Source organism: Monodelphis domestica, chromosome 5, assembly GCF_027887165.1.
Source record: "Monodelphis domestica isolate mMonDom1 chromosome 5, mMonDom1.pri, whole genome shotgun sequence".
Taxonomy (NCBI): domain Eukaryota; kingdom Metazoa; phylum Chordata; class Mammalia; order Didelphimorphia; family Didelphidae; genus Monodelphis; species Monodelphis domestica.
The window spans coordinates 262,656,755-262,675,423 of NC_077231.1; the positions used below are offsets into that span (position 1 = coordinate 262,656,755).

At 35.1% G+C, this 18,669-nt stretch overlaps 1 protein-coding gene across 8 annotated transcripts in view; it reads right to left on the reverse strand.

The window, feature by feature from the left end:
* ARMC3 (armadillo repeat containing 3) overlaps positions 1-18,669 on the reverse strand; it is a 128,393-nt gene that overhangs the window by 25,068 nt on the left and 84,656 nt on the right. For 6 of the 8 annotated variants that reach the window (XR_001625184.2, XM_016426349.2, XM_056800122.1 and 3 more), the window contains 4 exons: positions 15,371-15,539; positions 7,125-7,225; positions 6,113-6,193; positions 4,717-4,806 (listed from right to left, as the gene is read on the reverse strand). Coding sequence is in view for 6 of the 8 variants with exons in the window: in XM_016426349.2 (XP_016281835.2) it covers positions 4,717-4,806; positions 6,113-6,193; positions 7,125-7,225; positions 15,371-15,539 (441 nt within the window). In the remaining 2 variants the exon portion in view is untranslated. The remainder of the gene's footprint in view (positions 1-4,716; positions 4,807-6,112; positions 6,194-7,124; positions 7,226-15,370; positions 15,540-18,669) is intronic. The other 2 variants (XR_008912426.1, XM_007504871.3) reach the window with 1 other exon arrangement.

Consider the following 18,669-nt stretch of genomic DNA (forward strand, 5'->3'; position numbering starts at 1 on the left):
ACCTCTATTGCCTAGCCTTTACTGCTCTTCTGCCTTAGAACCAATTGGTTCTAAGACAGAAGGTAATGGTTAAAAAAAAAAACCCTTACAAGTTAAAGTTATCTTTGTTGGATTGGTGCAACTAGGTAGCATAGGAGATAGAATATTGGTTCTGGATTCAGAAAGATCTGAATTTAAATTTGGCCTCAAACATTTATTTTTTTTGTGACCTGGGAAAATCACTTGGCCCTATTTGCCTCAGTTTCCTCATCTGTAAAGAGAACTGGAGAAGGAAAATGGCAAGTTATTTTATTTATAATACTGTGTATTGGTTCCAAGGCAGAAGAGCAGTAAGGGCTAGGCAGTGGGGATTAAGTGACTTGCCCAGGGTCACACAGCTAGGAAGGGTCTGAAGTTAGATTTGAATCTAGGACCTCCTGTCTCTAGGCCTGACTCTTAGTCCGCTGAGCCACCCAGTTGCCCCTGGCAAGCCACTTTAATAACTGTGCTATGAAAATCCTAAGTGGGGTCCTGAAGAGTTGGACATGACTGAAAAAGACTGAACAGCTACACAAAGTGTTTGCAAATGTTAAAGTGTTCTACAAATAACAGCTAACATGATTCTTTGTAATGATAGAGCTCTATAATTTGTCATTGAGATTGGATGTAACCTAGCAAAGATATACAGTTGGGTTTCTTGCTTTGAACCTCAGCAGTCCCAGGACCTTTTATAACTCTAAGACTTTATGACTCCATTGCTATTTCATTAATCTATTACACAAAGTTTTTGTATTCTAAAAATCCAAATGATATTGTGGGCATTTTTGCACTTAGTGTACCATAGTAATGAACTATATCACCTGTGCCTAATTTTAATAAAAAATGAAGTCTTAAGATAGTAAGTATTAAGATAGAGTAAATAACAGGCATTGTACATTTCACGATGCCAAAGTGTGCCCATGAGGTCCCAATTTTCTGCAACATTGAGACCAAATAGAATAATTACAGTTGGATGATCAAGACCTTATAAATTTAGATCAATGACTTGCCTCAACTATCCATATAAGAAACATTTCAGATATCAATTTCATCTACATCTTTATCGATTTTATATTTTCTTTTCCTTTTGTCTGAGAAAATGAAGATGTTTTGTCAGTAATGGGTATATACGCCTGTGGACTATCTTCATTTTCTTCTCACCTTCACAAATCATGGTTAAGGTAATATATCATAATGATAAGAGCATCAGGCTAAAAGATCCAACTGTTAATCTAGCTCAGTCACTAAGGAGATCTATTCCATGGCCAAATTCCTTAATTTCTTTTAGTCTTGGTTTCTTCATCTATAAAATGAAAATTTAGACACATGTCTTCCCTACGTCAGTGTTATTGTGAGACCAAATACACTCTCATGGGATAGCATCATGGCATTTACTGGTGAGGAGGAAGAAAACAAGGGGAAACAAATATATGGAACCAATTTAGTTAGGACAAAAAGTAGAGCATGGTAAGAGCATGCTTACAGAGGAAGAAAGGAAGCTACAAAGACAAACTTAGCAAGAAGAGCAGCAGCCATATTATCTTTGGGAGTTTGACTTTCCAGAACCATGAAGATTTTCCTTCTGGCTACAGCAGACCATTATCTGACAATGGAAACACTGAAAGGGAAGGATGATAGGAAGAAGCCCCAAACTGGCCGACTAATAGAAGGAAGTCACAAAATATAGGGAGAGAAAAGGGGAAAAAGGCAGAATCTACTTTTCACAAAAATTCCAAGAGAAGAAAATTAAAGAAAACAAGAAGCAGTCTTACTCATTCACTGTGAGGGGAAGAGATTCTTTAAAAAGATGATTCATTGTGCCTCTTCACTCCATGAAAAGATGAGAAAAGATCCTTAGCAAGGGACCACAGAATGGAAACCCTAATTACCAGTTCAGCTGGTGTGAACCTTGGAACAAAGATATGGCAATTCAACTTTATGAAAGAAAGAAGAGTGGTGTGAGATTCACATAAGAGATAGATTGGATTTAATTCATAGAATTATGGACTATTAGAACTGAACAGGACCAGACCTTAGAAGTTATCTAGTCCATCCCTCTTTTGCTTTTTTAATATGCACAAAAGCTGAGGTCCAGAGCAGTTAAGTGATTCTCCAATATCATATTGCTAGTTGGGAAATAAGGTCCAGAATTGAGGCAGGCAACTTTGGAGCTTAAACTGAAACAAAGAAACGTAAGATACAGCTGTAGCAGCAAAGGGAGAATGGGGCTAACTCATATCTAAGTACTTTTCAGTTGGATTTGGTGTAGGAAATAGGTGAGGACATGCACAGAATAAAAGGAAAAATGAGACTTAGATGGCAACATGGAAATGGGGGAAGATACTTATAAGTGGAATAAGAGCTTCAGAAAGAAATAGAGGCAGCTTGGTGGTATAGTGGATAGTGTTCCACTTGGAGTAGGAAGACTTAAGTGCAAATCCTGACATACACTTAAGAGTGTGGCCCTAAACATGTCACTTAAATACAGTTTAAGTTTTTTCATCCATGAAATGCACTTCTACCTCATAGGACTGATGTGAGGATCGAATGAGATAATATATGTAAAGTGGTTTACAAACCTTATAGTGTTGTAGAAATACTAGTTGCTATTATTAAGTGGAAAAAAGATATATTGAAGATTAAAATAACTACCTTAACTAGAAGTGAACAAGATATGCAGCATAGAAGTAAGAGAGACAAAGAGTCTGTGTTGAGGAAACAAAAAAGAAACTTACCTCAAAAGAAGGTTCTCAGAGTACTGAAGGAGAACATTTAGCAAAATTAATGAAATGAAAATCCAAAGAGAATAAAGTAAAAGGCTATTTTTTCAAAGAACTATACTACTAATATAACAATGGATAGAAAAAAATTTTCAGTACTTCTATAAAGTATGACAAAAATAAGCAGAAGGCATAATAGTAGACCATAGAAGGATGGGAAACAGCTAATTGATGAACCAAATGGGGGAAAGAAATACTTGTTTTCATTAAGAAAATTCTTGATTGAACATGGCATCATTTTTCTTTTTAAAGCTAAAATGCCAGATAAACAACTGAGATGGGAGGCCATTATATGAGTGTCAGCAACTCAACATTCAATGAGTTCTGGATAAAGAAAGGAAAAGGGACAAAAGAATTGAGCTAGTAGATGTAATGTTTGTGGTTTTTAATGTAATAATGACTGTCAAATAAGGGAGGTAGTGGAAAGGGTAAACAAAAACTGGTACTGTCCTAGAGGGCTGATTATAGCAGAGGGTGGTAATGGAAGCATGGCAGCCTGTTTTTAAAACTTAAAGAAGGCAAATGGTTAACAAATCAAACTACAAGGCCATAAAAGTAAAAAGAGAACCCTATTATAGTATTGGAGAAATAGAAGTGGAATGTTGGTGATTGGCAAATGCTCTGAAAAGAAGATGAGGACTCATGGAGAAGTTTCTGATAGCATTCCCATGGATAGGATCAGTTTTTGTTTTTTTAAACAATGGAACTTAAATTTGATGACTGCCCCATTATTTTGTAGCTTAATTATTTCATATTATTAAGGGAGATGGAAGTTGGGCTAGGCTTTAACCCTCACCTTCATACATTGAAACACCATGACAGGGGATGCTCTGCTGAAGAGAAAAGATGATCTAAGAAGAAAGCTTGTAACTCATGAAAAGATGATAGATAAGAGATTTCAGGGCAAAGGCTAAGGGTCCTGAAAAAGAAAACCAGGAATGCTATCTATGAAATATCAAAGGAACCCATAGACATGATATAAATTTCTCCATTAGAGGATAAGGACATTTTTTTTAAATTGAGGTTTTTTTCAGAAAAAGAAGAATTAGGACAAAGCAAAGATGCTACATGAAATGTTACACAGCAACATTTTGATTAATGCTAAAATAAAATTTGGGATAATAAAACATCTTCATAAAAGAAGATTCTTAGGAGGAGACATAGCAAGTAACCAGAATCTAAAACCACATGAGAGAATAGTGACAGTATTTTGGGAAGTTAATTAAATGTTAGGTATTACAAGAATACTGGCCAAAGATCCAGCGATTGTGTTTGACACCCTGACATTTTGTGTTTTAGCAACCCTATAGAAAAGGAACTATCTGGTGATCGGTATTTTGATCTAGCCATTTGGTATGAAAATGAAGAAATGGAATCAGAAGAGACAGAAAATAACAAAAGCAAAGAAAAATGTGCAGTTGATATCAGAAGCAGCTTGAGAAACTTCAGGATTTATAGAAGCATATTTGAGTTCATAGAAGATGAAATTAGAAACACCAACAGGTCTGGTGAGCAGCAGAAACCAGGAATGGAGGCAAGCATCAGTGACAGACACAGAAGGAAGGGCAACTTGACAGTCAGGAAGACAGAGCCCCAACATCATTCACCTCAGGAGTCTTGGAAGGTCCAGACATAGGATATCTCTACCTAGTATATTTTAGTATGTGCGCAGTATGTGGAAAAAGTCAACATATACTTCAGTAGCCTTGAAAGCCACAGTCTTAGGACATATTTGATTTGGGGAGAGATGAAAGATGAAAAAACAAACATAAAATTGAGTAGCCCCTAAAGTTGTTGAAAGTGCCAGAGTTAAGGAAATTTGAGAAATAATGGTTCAAATTTCCTCATCTACTATGACCCAAAATGATCAACATTTCACTACATTTTAATTAAGAAATTAAGTGTCATATATTCATACCTTGATCCTTTCTCTTTAATGAAACTTTTGCTGCTGATAGAAGGTGGACCAGTAGATTCTGGTTTTTCTTCTGTAGGAGATGTTACTAGACTGAAATGATATATAACATTTATTATTATTACTATTTTAGAAAAACAACCATTTTAAATTCATATATACTCATTTCACTTTACATATACACACATATATTTCAGCTAATCTATACTCATTGACATCAAATAAGGTGTTAAACAGGGAGACATATGTTCACCAAAGGTGTTTACTAGTGTCATGGAAGATGTCCTGCAACAAAATATTGATAAACACACAGAAAAGATGTTCACAAAGAAGCACAAAAACAAAACAATTGTTATTATCTTATGAAAATAGTCAATTTAATAATAAGTAACAAAGATTTATGATTACATGTCAGTAACATACAATCACATTTCCCCCTTGTTTTGTTTGTGTATTTCTTAAATATTGATGAATTTTGAATAAAATCTATTTTTAAGATGTCTTATATAAGCTCAACACTAAAAGATGATTTCTACTGATGGCAAAATTCTCTAAAACACTCTTATTGGCACATGATATCTTCCTGTACTATACTATAAAGGCCTCCTCAGCAAAATCTATGATGAGATAGAGAGTAGTTAAACCATCCAATGGAAAGACAAAGATCATCTTATACTTAATGCAATTGTACTACCATACTGCTGGATATGTTATATATAAATGTGTGGATATTCATCTGTCTATCTATCTATCTATCTATCTATCTATCTATCTATCTATCTATCTATCTATCTATCTATCTGTCTGTCTGTCTCTTGGAGAAATACTGCTGATGGATGATGAGCCGTGTCTGGAATGAATAAGAAAATGCTCTAAGTGTATTGCTTTTGAAAAAATGATTAGTAACTTAAACGATATTACACTGTTTCTGACTGCAAGAGTGTATCGATTGAATACAAATAATTTCCAGTGATACGTTGCATGTAAGAAATGATGTAAAAGAGACTATTGAGGATACATATAACCAGGAAAGGACATGGACAGGCCATATAATGAGAACAAGAGACAGCAGATGAACAAGAACATAGACATCCTAGAAACAATAAAATAGAACCAAAAGAAGGGTCCAGAACACTGGGTAAAATTTTTGTGGAGGATTTTTGAGAAAACATGGATGAGTATGTGAGAAAGCCAAAAGAGGTTGTGATCCATGTTGGTGAAAGAAATACCCACTCACATGGAGAAAATATAATGAATCCCTCATAATGACAATTTTGAGATCAATCATCATACACAGTAAAAGTAGAAGAATAATCGAAACATGAGATTTTTTTTTCATAATTTTTGTACTCCAGAATGAAAGAGGGAAAACACTGGAATACAAAATGCTATTTCCTACCTGAATTTAGTCCCTTTTCTGGCTGAAGAAGATCGTCCAGAAGTAGACAACTTATCTCCTGGAGTAGAATGATGTGGAGAACTGAAATTTTACACATTTAAAATTATATACAAAGGTTGTCATGTATTTGACAATATTGGCCTTGGTCCCATGAAGCATGCAAAAAGTTTCTTGAAAGAGTAAAGAAAGCCCTGCTGTGTAAGTTGAATTTTAATGGTGAAGTACTAAAACAATTTTATGAAGCTAGATAAGATAAAGAGCTTGGCTATCTCTCTGTTTTTCGAATTATTAATTGAGTGAATGATTACTTTCCCAAATTATTAAGAAATGAAGATACATTAAACTCTTCAGCCTCCTTGTAAACCTCAAGTTGGCACAGTGATGATGATGAATAGTTATTTTATAACAACAGAATAATAAGTTTAAAAGCACCCATTTAGTATCACGTTGAATGAGACAATGTTATCAGCCATGACTGCTAACAATTCTGCAGTAACTTAAAATTCATTAGACCTACAGAAATTTGCCCCAAAGAATTGGAATTGACCAAATGTTGTCTCCTTTTAACCATTTATGTCTTGGTATACATCTCCTGCCACCTGTAGGATAAAAAGAATATAAACACCTATAAAAACACACTTAGAATTCATCGATAAAGATATTTCCATTAAAAGCAACCAACAGAAAGTTGGAAAAGAAGGAAAGTATTCACTGCACTTCTTATGTTGCTATTGCCTTATTTCCTTTAGGTCATGAATTCAGGTCAGTATTTTCTTTAATGTGCTAACTACTAAACCAGGTAAATCTCTCTATCAGAAGTCATGGTCACAAGTTAGGTACAGGAATCACAAATACTTATCAGGAAATTCTGGCTCTGGAAAAAATAAAAACACTCAAAAAGTTGGTTCCCCCACCCCAACCAAGATCTTATTTGAGAAATCACATTTATATTTTCACAATGGATAACAATTAAGCCAAAGCAAATAATTCTTAGATTCTAAAAGTGACTCACGGTGTGCTAATTTTACTATTAATTAAGATTATTGCACGACGGTCACTTGGCTCTTGTAAGGCGAATTCCTTCAAAGATAGAAGTTTTGTGCCAGGGCTTAGCTGCAAAATAAGTCAAAGAAGAGACATATAGATCTCATTTTAAATAGTTTTTTTAAAAATCAATGAATTTATTTTATATTTAAATAGAAACACCAGATGTGTATTATAGTCATAGTTTCATATACCATCATCATAATCTGATTTACTTTTTATATGTAAATGCTCATTTTATTTGGTAAGTTCAGAATAAACTATTAAAAAAAAGATGAATCTATGCATTTCAGACTATAAATCCAACACTGTATGGTTTGAAGAAATATGATAGAGTAGAAATAAGGTGCCAGAACAGATGGAAATTAGAGAGTCTCTATTAGATAGTCACTGAGAAAACTGGCCAAATTATTTGCTATAAGTCTGGGCACTGGGCAAAGGAGAAAGCTAGAAATCAGAGGACAGAAGGAAAAGTTTTTGAGTAACTGTTGTGAGATTTAGTTCATTTATGGTTTGCTTTTAGTTTGTAGTCTAAATTTTTCAGTAAAGTGCATGATTGAAATCTTTCTTCCTTTATGTTCATAAAGATTGCCTCCAGTATGAATTCTCTGAGGGTAAAAAAGTATAAATATCTAGAGAAGAAGGATGTTTTAAAATTAAAATTTTAAATTCAAAGATAAAATTTCTTGAAAGTTTATAAAGGGTTAAATGAAGAACTATAGTATTATTTTACAGTATTTGTAACTGAGCATTTTATCAAATAATCAATGAAGATGACAGAGTTGTTTTAAAGAAAATAGATAAGCACTTATGTTGATCAATTTGAGGTTTAATCTTCCTGGACAGATTGTCCTAAATCAAATAACTTCTTGATAAAACATCTTTACTTTCTCAAAAATTAAGAATGATGTTATATATCCCATTTTCTATTTCCTTAAATATTTTAAAAGAAATCCATTACTTGCAGGTATTTGATCAACATAAAATATCAAACATAAACTTCAGGAACAGGCTTGTATATTTTAACATAATCTTTGGGAAATAAAAACTTGATTTTTAGCCTTCTCAAATTTTCAAATGGATCTCTGATACCAATAATAAGGGTTTCCCCTACTATAACGCAGTTTGCAATCTATCCTTTCTGCTTTTAAACATCTTTCCTGTTTTATTCATAAATTGGGGGAGGAAGAGGAGTAGTGGTTCAATGTTCCTGGGGCCTTTTTTCTCTCTTAACATTGGGGTGTATGGGGTGCTCAGGGAGGGGTAGTATCTCTGGTATGAAGGGCTTGTTATGCCCTCCTAGGGCAGCTCTCCAGCCTCTGACCCCCATCTGACACCCAGCTCTCACTTGTGGCTCCCAGTAGCTGCTAGCATGCGGCAGCGGCCACACTCCCGGCAACTGCTTCGACAGGCCGGCTAAACCTTGTGAGGGTAGCCATCGGGTCGTCGTGACCCCTGGTGAACCAGGGCTTTGCTCACCCAGCATGTGAAGACTGCTTCAGCCGAACAGACGGAAGAAACCAATAAGAAAGTTCAACGGCTGAGAGGGTGACACAGCAAAGCACTGTGGAGTGCTCAGGGCATGTTGGAGCACAAAAGACAACATGGCCATCCAATGCAGCTGAGGAAGTCTCCAGGTGTAACGATTTTTTTGTGCCACTGGACCCAGGCTTCCAACGCCAGAGAGTGGGACTGTCTCTGTGCATCGACTTTTCCATTTAAATCTCCTTCACATACAAGTGTCTTTGTGCACACTCATCTACATCACACATGAAAGCACACAAAGACAATCGTCATCCTTGGTTACTGAGAGACTACTACTAACTAACATTATAAAGATAGTTGTGGAGTACATAGGTTGCCCAGCAGTTATTCCTTACTCTCATCATGCAACCAGCCCATTGTTCTTTTTACCATATATTTTGTAATCCTTGCCCAAAAATTTGGTTCATTGGTATGGGCCTCTCTTTTTATTGGTAGAGTTAAAGGCCACGTCCTTCATGAGGGGCTGGATGGAGCTACTGAGAGGCAATAGCCACTTTCAAGTCCTCCTGGAGAACTCATCAAGCCTTAAATCTTTTTCTTGACTCTTTTAAGTAAGTCACTTTTCTGGCTTCCTGGTTTGAGTTAGAAAGTGGAAGAGGTCAACTCCACTTCAGGTTCTTGAAGGAAAAGACTCTGGGAAGACATGAGAACACATTGGGCAGTTTCCATCATGTCTCTATCTCCAGCTAGAGACTCTTGGGACTTTTTCCACTGGTTGAGATCAGAGATCCTCTGTCTTGATTGAGCTGAAATGCCTTATACTCATTGGGAAACCTCTTTCACTTTGTATAGCCTGGTATATATTTTTATTATGAATGAATATTTTTGGTGATGGTCCGTTGTTCAGTCATGTCTGACTCTTAGTGATCCCATGGATCATATCATGCCAATAATGTCCATGAGATTTTCTTGGCAAAGGCACTGGAGTGGCTGGCTGTTTCCTGACTCCCCCCAGTAATGAGACGGAGTAATCAGAAATGAGATCAAAACTTTTGATGCACATTGGAGAAAGCTTACTGGAGAATGCACATTGAAGAAGCTATTCTCTAGAGCAGCAATATTTAAAGCAGCACACAGGTATGCTTCTCCCCTGAGGGTAGAGTTGGGAGAAGAGTCCTCCGCCCACATTATGAGCTTGGGGGATAGTACAATGAGGTCTTCTATCTCTGGTCTCTTTCACGACATTCTCACTCCCTTCTTCCCAGTCTCTTCCTGTATGTTAGCCTATTCACACACTCGTTGCTCCTTTCCTCTGGGCTCTGATTGTCTTCTGCTTCCAGAGCAGGCTGGTCATTGATGGAGGGAGTCCTCACTAAGGAAACTGCTACCCAGGTTCCCCCTGCCTGAAACCCTCTCTCTTCTTCTCATCTCCACCTCCCGGCATCCCCAGCGTCCTTTAAGTCTCGGCTAAGCTCTTGTCAGCTGCGAGAACTCCTCCCCAAAGCTCCTTAGTACTGAGGCTGAGCCTTCGCTAAGGTTCCCCACTGAAACCGCCGCCAGTTTATCCTGTATCTGGATCCTATATGCATAGTTATCTGCACGTTGTCTTCCCCAGTGAGACCGTGAGTTCCTTGTGGGCAGGGACTAGTTGGTTTGTTTGCTTTGGTCGTGCTTAGCACAGTCTTTGGAATGTAATAAGCACTTAATAAATGCTAGTTAACTGTATGCAGCTCAGCAACTACTCTGCAATTTAGACTCTTAAAGTGGGAGGCCCTGAGAGGTAACATGATTTCTCCTGGGTTACACAGCTAGTACGACTTAGACGTCGTCCAGCCAGCTTTTATTAAGCATCTGTTGTATCTTGCACACACTGCTTAGTGCTGGGAATATAAAAAAAGGCCAAAAAACCACCCCAGATTTTATTGGGGAAAGGGGAGTTCATAGTTTAATGGGGCAGGGAGGAGCTGAATTCAAATTCAGCCTCAGACATTGACTACCTGTATAACACTGTCAGTCACTTAGCCTCTGTCTGCCTCACTTTACTCATATGTAAAATAGGATAATAACATAATAATCTGAAGATTATTGTAAGGATCACATGAGATATTTGTAAAGTACTTAGCACAGTGCCTTGCACATAGTAAGAGCTATATAAATGTTCGTTAATATTATTATTTAACCCCTTACCTTTTATCTTAGAATCAATACTGTGTTCCAAGGGCTAGGCAATGGAGGTTAAATGTCTGAGTCCAGATTTGAACCCCAGACTTCCCGTCCCATGGCTTAGCTTTTAATCCACTGAGCCACCTAGCTTCCTGCAGCTATTATTATTACTGGTGCAATACCTAGGACATACCAAGGTTACCTTGATTCCCCGGCATCTTTCTATACCATCTGCTATGCTGCTTCTCTATGAGTTGGGACTCAAACGTAGTTGTGGATTATAGTGTTCCTTAACCCCCATTCATACAATGCTGGTAGGATATTGGTAGTAAAAAATATAAGCTTTCTTTTCATGGTGAAATTCAGGGTTCCAGAAGCTCCGCAATTTCCCATAGATGTCTGTGTATACACATTAACAAATGACTATTATGAGTTGTCCACATCACTACAAATTAAAGTCTAGGCAATAGACTCTTCAGCCATTTGGTTCTTCCTGTGGATGTGATATGGCCAAATTCTTTTGCATCTTATCCAGGAGGCTCTGAAGTATTCTAGGGCTTGATGTAATCAGTACAATATCATCCACAAATATGAACTTCGGAGGAGTTCAACATCTACATCCACTTTGGAATCTCTACCATGATAGTGGAACATCTTTTGGAGAGCTTATATCCCTATTTTAGGTCTAATCTGAGAGTTATTGAAAATGCTTCTCTCTTATTATGTCTTTCAAGGAAACTTTAATAATTTTGATGCATATTGGACAAAGCTTACTAGAGAATGCATATTGAAGACCCTTTTAAAAAAAGCAGTTTTATTCCTACAAATCAAATTTGTGTATGTGTGTGAGATCAACAAATAATAACCACAATGGAAACTCATATTCTTTAGATCTTTCAGTCAACTGTGTGGTTATAAAGTTGTATTCACTTGTTCTGCCTGTTTCCTATAACATACTCAGTGCACATATACATTATTCTAATTATTTAATATTATATCTATAGCAAAGTTTTATCTGTGGTTATTGATGATTTTCTAGTTACCTTTTTTCATTTATTAATGAACTTTATTAGGTCTAAGTTGGTTTTTAAAAAATATTTTTGGTATCTTCCATTCTTTCAGATATCTTATAATATACCTCAGTGCCTTTGTAGTCATGTCACTTTTAGTACTAATCTCCCCTAAATGCATTTTAGCAGTATTTCTAGTCTTTGTTCTCTATAAAACTTTTTTTACCTCCTCTTTTAAGCACTCTGGGGCTATGAAGTTAGAGTCAAAAGTTTATGGCTTCTCTTTTTTCTTTTTATTTTAAAGTGTTATGCAAAAAAATTCCCCAAATTTTGCAGATAGTTTCCATCTTCTATTTGTTGACCTTTCAATTTCATCCTTAAATGTTTCAGGATGATTGTCAAGCTTTATTTAAACTTGGTTTTGCCCATTACTGTTTCTTTCTTTTTAATGAAGTAATCCTGTGAATACTTTGTCACTATCCTTTTTATAAAGGTTTTTACAAATTAGTTTTTATTCTAAACCAGTGACACCTCTCTCTACTGGACAAGAAAGTCAAGTGTTGGCTGACTATGGTCCTTTTTTAGTTTCTTTTGATCTATTCATGGAAATTGATTCATTTTTTCTATGAAATTATTATAACTCAATGTTTCTATGCTTCTATTCATAACCCATATTTTACATCATTCACTTGTAGGCCAAGATAGAGGCATTTTAGAGGTGTTTTTAGTTGAGTGTCATATAATGTTGATCTTTGCTCTAACAAGTCAATAATCTGACTATACCAGATAGTTGATTTAGGAATGACTCATATCAGGAATACATAATTCCCTGTTCATTATAGTATAATCAGTTTAGGGTTTTTTGTTATTTTTTTCAGTGCTTGATATATCCAACATCATCTTATTCACTTCTCACATAAGTATCTGCTATATATAGCCACACAGCTTATGTATGGTCTGCAAATTATGGGCCACTCCCATTTCTTATTGCTATTCATATGTTCTATTTTGCACTATCCTTATCAACTGCACTTTTGAAGTCATAACTATCAAATCACATATTGATTTAATTTGAAGGGTCTTATAGAATTGTTCAGAGAGCTTTTTAACTTCTTCATGTGTAATAGATATTGGCATGTAAGCTACAATAATTTTCATAGTGTTCTTTCTGAAAATATTTAAGGAAAATTGTCATATGAAGTACCTAAATAGCCCATAAAATAATGTTTCTTACTACCTCTGAGCCCAAAATAGAAACCTATTATGTCAACTCAGTAATTTGTCCATCTCTTAAGAACCTGAGAACCGGTGTTAACTTGCTCCTGTCCTTTGGTTTAATTTATGGTGGGAATGTCAAGACAAGTATGATTCAGATCATCTAGTGGATACTCACTGACAACTGAACAATGAGCTCATAAAGCACTATCAGCTAAGTGAAAGTTCTTAACTTTAGTACCTTTTGTTCCTTTTCTATCACTGACACTATTACTGCGGAAGGGGGAAAGGTCTACATAGGAGTGAGGGTCATTTTATGTTTTTCTTTGTTTTAAGAAATTAATGAGTTGGCTAATAAATTCATCATTATTAGATGGTGGAGGAAAGCAATCAGCCGAGCTCTCCCAAATCCCCCTTTAAAATAATGCCCCAAATTGAATTCTGGAGGAACAAAACAAAACAAAAGGTTATGTTAAATGGTTTTCCAGAATAAGACTGGAAGGAGAATCCAAGTCCAAGACAATTCAGGAGATTGGTAGGAAACATTTGTTTCATCAAAGTGTTAAGCTTTTTGAGGACAGACTGAGTAAAAAGAAAGAGAAGGATAAATAGGGGGGAAATAGGATGAGGCCAATACACAGTAATGCTAACTGTGAGTGTCAATGGGATGAATTTACCCATAAAATGGAAGTAAGGAATAGAATAGATTAAAAACCAGAATCCAACAATATGTTGTTTATTAGAATTCACTTAAAATAGACATATAAAGTAAAAATGAGGGGCTGGAGCAGAATCTATGTTGCTTCATCTGAGATTTTTTTAAAAAGCAATGGTAGCAATCATGATCTCAGACAAAGCAAAAGCAAAAATAGGCCTAATTATAGATACAAGCAGGGAAAACTTGTTATTGTTCAGTCATTTTTCATTCACATTCAACTCTTAATGATCCTTTTGGGGGTTTTCTTGGCAAAGATAGTAGAATGGTTTGCCATTTCCTTCTCCAGCTAATTTTACAGATAAGGAACTGAAACAAAGAGGGTTAAATAATTTACCCAGTCTCACATAGCTAGTAAGTATCTGAGGCCAGATTTGAATTTAGGAAGATAAGTGTCCTTGATTCTAAATCTGACAGATCCACATAGTGGATAGCCACTATGCTACCTAGCTATTCTAAAAAGGGAAATGATATTTTGTTAAAAGGCACTCTAGACAATGGAATAATATCAACACTATATAATATGCACCAAAGGGAATAGCATCAAAATTGCTAAAGGAACAGTTAAATGAGTTATTGGAGTAAAAGGCAGTAAAACTGGGGGAACCTGTATAGTTCTCAAAACTAAATAAATCTAACTATAAGATAAACAAGAAAGAAGTTAAGGAGAGAAATAGAATTTTAGAAAAGTTATATATGATAGATCCCTGAAGAAAAATTGAATGGGAATAGATAGGAGTATGTGTTTTTCTCAGCACCTTCTGAAAAATTGACCATGTTTTAGGGCATTAAAAACCTTACAGCCAAATGCAGGAAAGAAGAAATATTAAATGCATCCCTTTCAGACCACTATGCAAAAATAATTATATTCAATAAAAGGCCCTGGGGAAAGAAAATATCACCAGATGGCCTGCATCCTTGTGATGATCCTCTCCACATTTAGTTAAGCTGGTTCTTAAGAAGCAGATACATTTTGTTATTGAGGTGGAATTTACAGCCTTTCTGGCATGGCAGAAACCATAAGAGCTAGGGCTCTAGTAATATAACCTTTGAGAACCCAAAGTCACTGTCAAACCACAATGTAACATCAGAGTAAAGCTTTATCATCTGTTCTTCTCAAAATCAACAATGTATTACATATCATTTATACATCCTATGAAAAAATTATTGAATGAGAAATGTTTTTTAAATTAATTTTCTGTGCCAATGAATCCCCCTAAATCTAGCACTATATCTCAGTCTTAACTGGATTTTAAATTAGAAAATGAAAACAGGTTCTAATTGAAATTGTTTTCCTAAAGCTGACACTAAATTCTAAAATTAATATTATCCCTAATTTTATCCTTAAGTTTTATCTTAAGTTTTATCAAATAACCTTAGCCTATCACAAATTATGATGATAAATGATCAAATTTACATTTAAATTATAAAAGATGGACTATTGTGGCCTGGCACAATTAAAGATGAAAAGTTAATTTTTATATCTCAGTTTTGTAAAATTAAGCTAGGTGATAATTATAAAATTATACTTTAATAGCATTATACCAACTTGCAAAATAACAGTATCATTATTTAAGAAAAAAGTAATGAAATTATTATAAAATAAAAATTAGTATCAGCACTTACCCGACCAGCATCATAGAATATATCAGAAATTATATCAATAGATGACAAATAGCCATTCATGCAGTACTTCAGGGAAAGATTGTTATGAAGCAATCTGTTATAAGCTGCCTCACTAAAATTATTTTTTCTTTTTAGTGATGTATTAATTTCTTGAAGGATGTCTAAAGCCCTGTCAACAAAACAAAAAAGCTTTATTTCCTCAACATAGATACTTCATCATTAAAGTCAATTATTCTCTTATTTAATATCCTAAATGACAAACTGGAGGAGGGGGAATGACCCCTTTACTTATTCTTTAGACTTGGTGATAGATATTGATTGACACCTTTTTTTTTTCTAGCCTAGTTATTTTAATGTTCTATGTAGCTCCAGGTAAGAAATGTTCTCTAGGAATGCATATATAAAAATTATCTCTGTAACTTATAATCTTCAAGAGTTGCCTGGAGCTATTTAATTGACTTGCCCAGCATCATATAACAAGGCTAGATGGCTAGATGATAGTTCATGCTTGTACCCAGGTCTTCCTGACTGCTCTATGCCCTCAATCATGCTCCTCAACCTGACTGAATTACTGAGATAAAATAATTTTACTCTCAAAGAATGTATGCCTGTGTTCTGATTGTTTCATGTGTATTATTTTGGTCTTTTTGTATAATTTGAAAGCTCTTTGACATAAGACAAGCTTCCATTGTTTTGCTATCTCTTACAACAGAGCACAGTGTGGACAATTGCATACAATACATTTGTTATAAAAAAAGGAAAGAAAACTAACTTATTAACCTCAGAGCAAGATCTGTTCTATGGCAAATTCTCCAAAACTGAGCTTATCTTTCCCTTTAAACATATGTTTTTTATGACATTAGCAGCATGGTATTTCACGCTAGTTGTTGTTGTTCAGTCATTCAGTCATCTTCCACTCTTCATGCCCTAATGGATAATAATTGTACATCAGACCCTTCTTTCTTCCTCCACTGTCACCTGAAGTCAGACCAAGTTCATGTCTACTGCTTCCATGAATCTAACCTTTTGATCCTCTGCCTTCTCTTTTCCTTTTGCCCTCAATATTTCCCAATATAAAGGTTTTTTATAATGAGTACTTTCTTCTCATTAAGTGTTAAAGGTACTTAGGCTTCAACTTTAATATTTTATATCCCAGGAAATAGTATGAAATAATTTTATTAAATGTTGATTTATTATCTCCTTACAGTCCAAGGCCCACCCCTATCATATTAACCAATGGTTTACTATTCTGTTAATTTTTTAATGAAATCAACTCCTAGTTTACTAATTTAATGGCTTCCTTACATCAATTTTATTATTCTCATTTTTAACTTTTAGGATTTCTAATTTGGTGTTTGGTTGAGAATTTTTAATTTGTTCTTTTTCTAGGTTTTTTTTAATTGCATCCCCCAATTCATTGATCTGTTCTTTTTTTTTTTGATATAAGCAAATTTAGAGATATAAATTTTCTTCTAATTACTCCTTTTACTGTATTTTATAGGTTTTGGAATGTTGTCTCTTTATTATTCTCTTTAATAAAAGTATTTTATGGGTGAATTCATCCCATTTATATTCACAGTTATAATTACTAATTGTATGTGTCCCTTCATTCTATTTTCTTTATTCTTTGTCTATCTCTCCTCCTCTTTTTGCCCTATCCTTCTGTAGAAGTCTAATTTCTTCTGACCATTGCCTCCCTAATTAGCACCCTTTTGAGGTGTCCTTCCCTCATCCTCTCCCCTTGCCCTCATAATTCTAAATCAACTTACCATTCTAAGGGCCCTTCCCTCATCCCCTCACCTTGTTATCCTACTTCTTAATGTGAACTCCCTTCTAAAAATCCTTCTATTTACCTATCCCCTTATCTTCCTATTTCCCTATAAGTTAAGAAGACTTTTAACCTTGTAGTTGCATGTGTTGTTGTTCCCACTTTAATCTATATCTAATGAGAATAGGGTTCTAGCACTACCAGCCCTCTACTACTTCTCCTTTGCTATAACAGTTCTTACACTCAAGTCTCTTTCTACCTTATTTTATTGGCTCATTCCATTATATTCAACCTGACTTCTGGCTTTCTATCTATATATGTTCTTTCAAAATACCCAAGTATAAATATTATTCTTAAGGGTTACAGATGTCTTCCCTTATAAGAAGTACATAGTTTGAAACTTTCTTGAATCCATTATAATTGGTCTTTCATGTTTATCTTCCTATGATTCGTGTAGATCAAGTTTTCTGTTGAGTTCTGATCTTTTCCTCAAGAACGTCTGGAAGTCTTTAGTTCATTAAATATATATTATATAAATATATTTTTTTCCTTGTAAAATTAGTCTCAGCTTTACTGGGTATGTTATTCTTAGTTGTGAGCCCAGCTCCTTTGCTTTCTGAAATATTGTGTTCCATAACCTTTATTCTTTAAATGTTGAGACTGCCAAGTCTTGTGTTTATCCTTACTATACCTCCACAGAATTTAATTTTTTTCTGGTTGCTTGTAGTGTTTTGTCCTTAACATGGGGAGCTATGGAACTTTGCAATAATGTTGCTCTGGATTTTCATCTTGGGGTATCTTTCCAGTGGTGATCAATGGATTCTTTCAATTTCTATTTCATCAAATTCTAGAAGTTATGGGCAATTTTCTTTAATAATTTCTTCAAGTAGGGTGTCAACCATTTTCCAGTATTCTGGCATTCCTTATATTGCTCCTCCTTGATCTGTTTTCCAGGTCAGTTGTTTTTGTAATAAGATGTTTCATGTGTTCTTCCATTTTTCCCCATTCTTTTTGTTTTGCTTTGTTATCTCTTCTTATCTTAAGAAGGAATTTTCTTCAGTAAGTTTTTGGATCTTTTTCTCCAATTGGTTGACCTTTCATAATTTTCTTGTGTTGCACTTATTTTTTTCCATTTTTTATTCAACCCTCACTCATTTGGTTTTTAAAGTCTTTTTAAAAAACCCTTACCTTCTGTCTTAGAATCAATACTGTGTATTGGTTCTATGATGGAAGAGTGGTAAGGGCTAAGCAATGGGGATTAAGTGACTTTCCCAGGGTCACACATCTAGGAAGAGTCTGAGGCCAGATTTGAACAAAGGACCTCCCATCTCTAGACCTGGTTCTCAATCCACCAAACCACTCAGACGCCCCCTGGAATTTAAAGCCTTTATAAGCTCTTCCAAAAACTTTTTGGGCTTGTGATAATTTAACATTTCACTTTTGTATTTTAGAAGTAGATGTTTTAATTTCACTCTCCTCTCAATTTGAAACTTGATCTTCTTTATCCCCATAGTAGCCATCTATGCTTGGG